Here is a 4,216-nt window from a genome sequence, read left to right as displayed (position 1 = left end):
TATTTATTTAATTTTGTTAATCGTAGTACATATATATATGCTACTATTAGTAATGTTAATAATGTTATTGGAACAGACGCTCCTCGAAACAATACTCACGTAAAGAACCGAACGGCGGGACTGTACTCACTGTACTGCCACTTAGTGTCTGTTATTGTTTTGGTCGTAGACTGTCGCAGGTAGCTGTCGCACGTGTGATGTTAAACATCTCAGAAACATCGATGGAGAAATAATTGCAGCATTTAGTATACAGATTCTTCATATATATTTTATTAACGAAAAGTCGTGTCTTCGTTACAAATGATTAACAAAAAGTCTTGTATTCATTAAACAAAATAAAAATAAACGGTATCATTAGATTGACATTTTAAGTTAAACAAAAATCCATTACGCTCGACTGATATAATCGACTCTAATATAAATAAAAAAAAGTCCCAAAGATTTTTGGGATTACAAATACAAGCATACATTCCAGAATATCGGATTAAAAAGAATTATCCATTACGTTCGACTGATATGTAACACAATCGACTATATAAATAAAAAAAAAACAGACCCTATGATTTTTGGGCATATAAATATAAGCAGACATTTCGCAGTATCGGATCAGTCTTTTTGAGTTTGTTTCGTGAAGACACATCGCGATTCGTGGTTGTAGTTCATAGTTTTCTCTGCTTACCATCCATTGCATTTTTAAACGTTAAAATTCTATTTAACTAGTGTACTCTTTCATTTCGTACGCGACACGTTTCCTTCGGTATCAAACACAGCCTTTAATTTGTATCGGTCGCTTAAAATTACGTTTAAATTACATCACTTACAAACAAAGACTCCTGTAAATAACTATATACTGATTCATATAAAGTACATACTCCGGCGCGACGCTTCTAAACGGACTCAAACTAGCAAATGGATTTTCTCCACTATACAGATAGTTTACCTTTCTACCTAGGATAGTGTTTATTCTGTCTAACTCCTTCTTAAAGTTCTCTAATCTGAAACGACAAGTTAAGATAAACGGACAGTTTTGTTTCGCTATCAGCTTGATGGACGGCGCCCACGTTTCCTTACTGGACCCAAGTTCATGCTCCTGAATACCCAGATCAAATCCAACAACCAAGTTCGGTTTTACGAATGTCGGGCTGCGTACATAGTTCTCGTATAACATATCGTAAAAATCAAATGTCAAATGTTTGTTCTCCGGCAACATACGGTTATTGCAAACGTATTCCGGATTGATTTGAAGCTGTAATTCCGGCCCGATCATTATAATCGTCACTGGCATCGCGGTCCCTATTAAACGCGGCAAAACTTCCCACCCCATCAAGCAGAATTCTTCCGAGTAACACGCACCTACGACATGAATGACTATAGCTTTGCTTTTTGGGACATAGTTCAATAATCGCATAGCATGAAATAACGTCAAGGGACGTGTCAGATGTAGCGAGTGTTGGCCTATCAAGATATTGCGCGATATCTCCGAGTCAGACGAAATATTCCAATAAGCATTTATAAAGTCTTTCATGTTCTGAAATTTACCCTTGTCGGTAACGTGTCGCAAGTAACAACGCATATCTGGAGGACCGGTTTCTCCTCTTATAGCTGATAAATCTGAACGAAAACGTAGTTCTAGGGGAGCACAGATGTCCTTATGTTCGGTGCCGTTTACGTGATTTTTACAAAAGCTGGCAACACACTTGCGACAATCCTTCAACGACTGAGCGTTCCGTTCGTGGCAAATCAGACATTCTCTTGGAAAACAGAACATTTGCCCCTCTTCGAACTTCAATGGACGTCCCAGCTTGTTCGATATTAACAACATAAAGTAACTCTTCTTTCTTTCGTTCTCCAGAGTTTCACCCGAAGATGATACAGTTATAATGGGATTATCCATACTGTAGTCTCGCAACACGTCCTGAATAGCTTTGCACAAAGGTTTATGAAGCTTCCAGTGCTCCTTCTGATGTTCCTGACCACAATAGGAGATCATTCTGCAGCCACCGCACTTCTTTAAAAGGACACCGTCCCCGAATCCTTTGCATACGTGACACATGGTCGCATAGAACCACATGTTATATGCGTTAGGAATTTTTTCCTCCTTGTATTCTAATCCCATGGCTTCTGCGAGTCTTGCCCACATGGTCTCGTTATATCGAAGTCTCCTTCAGTGCAAAAGATATGTAATGTTTAGAATGTTGTGATTTCACAGGTTGCACCTGTAGGACGTGAGCGTTAAGTAAAACATATCACAGAATTGGAGGAATAATTAATTATTATTCGATGCGACAAATAGAAAGGATACTGTTTTTGCTGGCGTTATTAAATAGAGGATTCGTGTGCACTCGTGCACGTTCACGATCGCCTTCTTCGTGATGCGACAGTACTCGAGCACCAAGCTTTTCCAGACAGCTATCTGCTTAGCTCTGGTATCCGCGTGAGACTGAAGCCTGCAATAACAAATAAAGTGTAATCGTTAGATGCAATCTAGAGTGTGTTTTCGAATCGCCAGATCTGTAAATACGCTCTTCCTGTAACCACCTGTAACCTACATTTCTAATAATCGGCGACATGCAGGCTTCCGCCGAAACGCATTTTATATAGAAATATTTATTGAATTTCGTTAATCGTAGCAAATATATATGATACAATTAGTAATGTTAATAATCTCATCGGAACAGACGCTCCTCGAAATAATACTCACGTAAATTAAGGACGGCGGGAAACTTCACTGCTATACGGCCACTCGATTTCTGCGCCATTGTCTTGATCGTCAATTGTCGCAGGGATCTGTTTACAAGTGTGATATGAGAGATGTCATAACTATCGATGGAGAAGGTGCGGAGAGAGGACAGGAGAGGAGAAAATAACTACCATTTCGAAAATATTTGATATATGGTTTATTACAAAGATAAAAACTTTATTTTAAACAACTAACGAAAAGTCTTGCATTCATTAAACAAAATTAAAAAAAAACGGTCATTGCATTAATATTTTACGATAAAAAAAAATCAATTACGCTCGACTGATACAAAAACGACTCTAAAATAAAAAATAGACCCTGAAATTTTCAGGTATATAAATATAATCAGATATTCCGAAGTATCAGATCTCAGGTCTTTAGGAATTTGTTACGTGAAGACACATCGCGATCCGCAATTGTAGTTCATATTAAGTTTTCTCTGCGTTCCATCCGTTGTATTTTTAAATGTTAAATTCCATTTAACTATAGTGTATACTCTTTCATTTCGCACGCGACACGTTTTCCTCGGTATCAAACACAACTTTTAGTTTTTATCGGTCGCTTAAATCTTAAATTACTTACGCTTAAACTATATTAGTTACAAAGACTCCTATAAACAACTATGCACTGATTCGTAAAAAGTACATACTCCGGCGCGGCTTTTCTAAACGGACTTAAACCAGCGAATGGATTCACTCCACTATACAGATAGTTTACCTTTCTACCTAGGATTGTGTTTATTTTGTCTAACTCCTTCTTAAAGTTCTGCAAAGTGAAACCACAAGTTAAGATGAACGGACAGTTTTGTTTCGCTATCAGCTTAATGGACGGCGCCCACGTTTTCTTACTGGACCCAAGTTCATGCTCCTGAATACCCAAATCAAATCCAACAACCAAGTCCGGTTTTACGAATGACGGGCTGCGCGCATAGTTCTCGTATAACATATCGTAAAAATCAAACGTCAAATTTTTGTCCTCCGGCAACTTCCAGTGATTGCAAAAGTATTCCGATAAACGATGGGCTTTAAGTTGTAATTCTGGCCCAATCATTACAATCGTCACTGAGATCGCGGTCCCTACTAAATGTAAAAAAACTTCCCACCCCTTCAAGCTCAATTCTTCCCGGAAACCGGCACCTACAACATGAATGACTATAGCTTTGTTTTTTGGGACATAGTTCAATAATCGCATAGCATGAAACAACGTCAAGGGACGTGTCAGTTCTACCGAGTGTTGGCCTATCAAAATATTGCGCTGCATCTCCGAGTCGGTCGGAATATTCCAATGAGCGTTTATAAAGTCCTTCATGTTCTGAAATTTACCCTCGTCGGTAACGTGTCGCAAGTAACAACGCATATCTGGAGGACCGGCTTCTCCTCTCATAGCTAATAAATCTGAACGAAAACGTAGTTCCAGGGGAGCGCAGATGTTCTTGTGCTCAGTGCCGTTTACGTGATTTTTACAAAAGCTGGCAAC

At 38.7% G+C, this 4,216-nt stretch overlaps 2 protein-coding genes across 3 annotated transcripts; both read right to left on the bottom strand.

Moving 5' to 3' along the window:
• Window positions 1-940: 940 nt before the first annotated feature.
• Window positions 941-2,753, bottom strand: LOC112455574 (the record flags this gene model as incomplete). Its single annotated transcript, XM_025017588.1, has 3 exons — window positions 2,702-2,753; window positions 2,303-2,447; window positions 941-2,216 (listed from the first exon to the last, which is right to left on the bottom strand). A coding segment is annotated over exon 3 (1,200 nt), but the record flags the coding sequence as incomplete, so codon positions are not given.
• A 280-nt stretch (window positions 2,754-3,033) lies between these two features.
• LOC112455575 lies at window positions 3,034-4,207 on the bottom strand. Of its 2 annotated transcripts, none has more exons than XM_025017589.1 (2): window positions 3,968-4,207; window positions 3,034-3,876 (listed from the first exon to the last, which is right to left on the bottom strand). In XM_025017589.1, the coding sequence occupies exon 2, from the start codon at window positions 3,788-3,790 to the stop codon at window positions 3,335-3,337; it is 456 nt and encodes a 151-aa protein (XP_024873357.1). In that variant the 5' UTR covers window positions 3,791-3,876; window positions 3,968-4,207; the 3' UTR covers window positions 3,034-3,334. Both variants share the same exon structure in this region, with proteins under 2 accessions (XP_024873357.1, XP_024873358.1).
• Window positions 4,208-4,216: the final 9 nt, after the last annotated feature.

The sequence above is a fragment of the Temnothorax curvispinosus genome, unplaced genomic scaffold (assembly GCF_003070985.1).
Source record: "Temnothorax curvispinosus isolate PA1 unplaced genomic scaffold, ASM307098v1 QBEX01006222.1, whole genome shotgun sequence".
NCBI classification, from domain to species: domain Eukaryota; kingdom Metazoa; phylum Arthropoda; class Insecta; order Hymenoptera; family Formicidae; genus Temnothorax; species Temnothorax curvispinosus.
The sequence above is the reverse complement of the archived record's forward strand: the minus strand, read 5'-3'. Positions and strand labels throughout refer to the sequence as shown.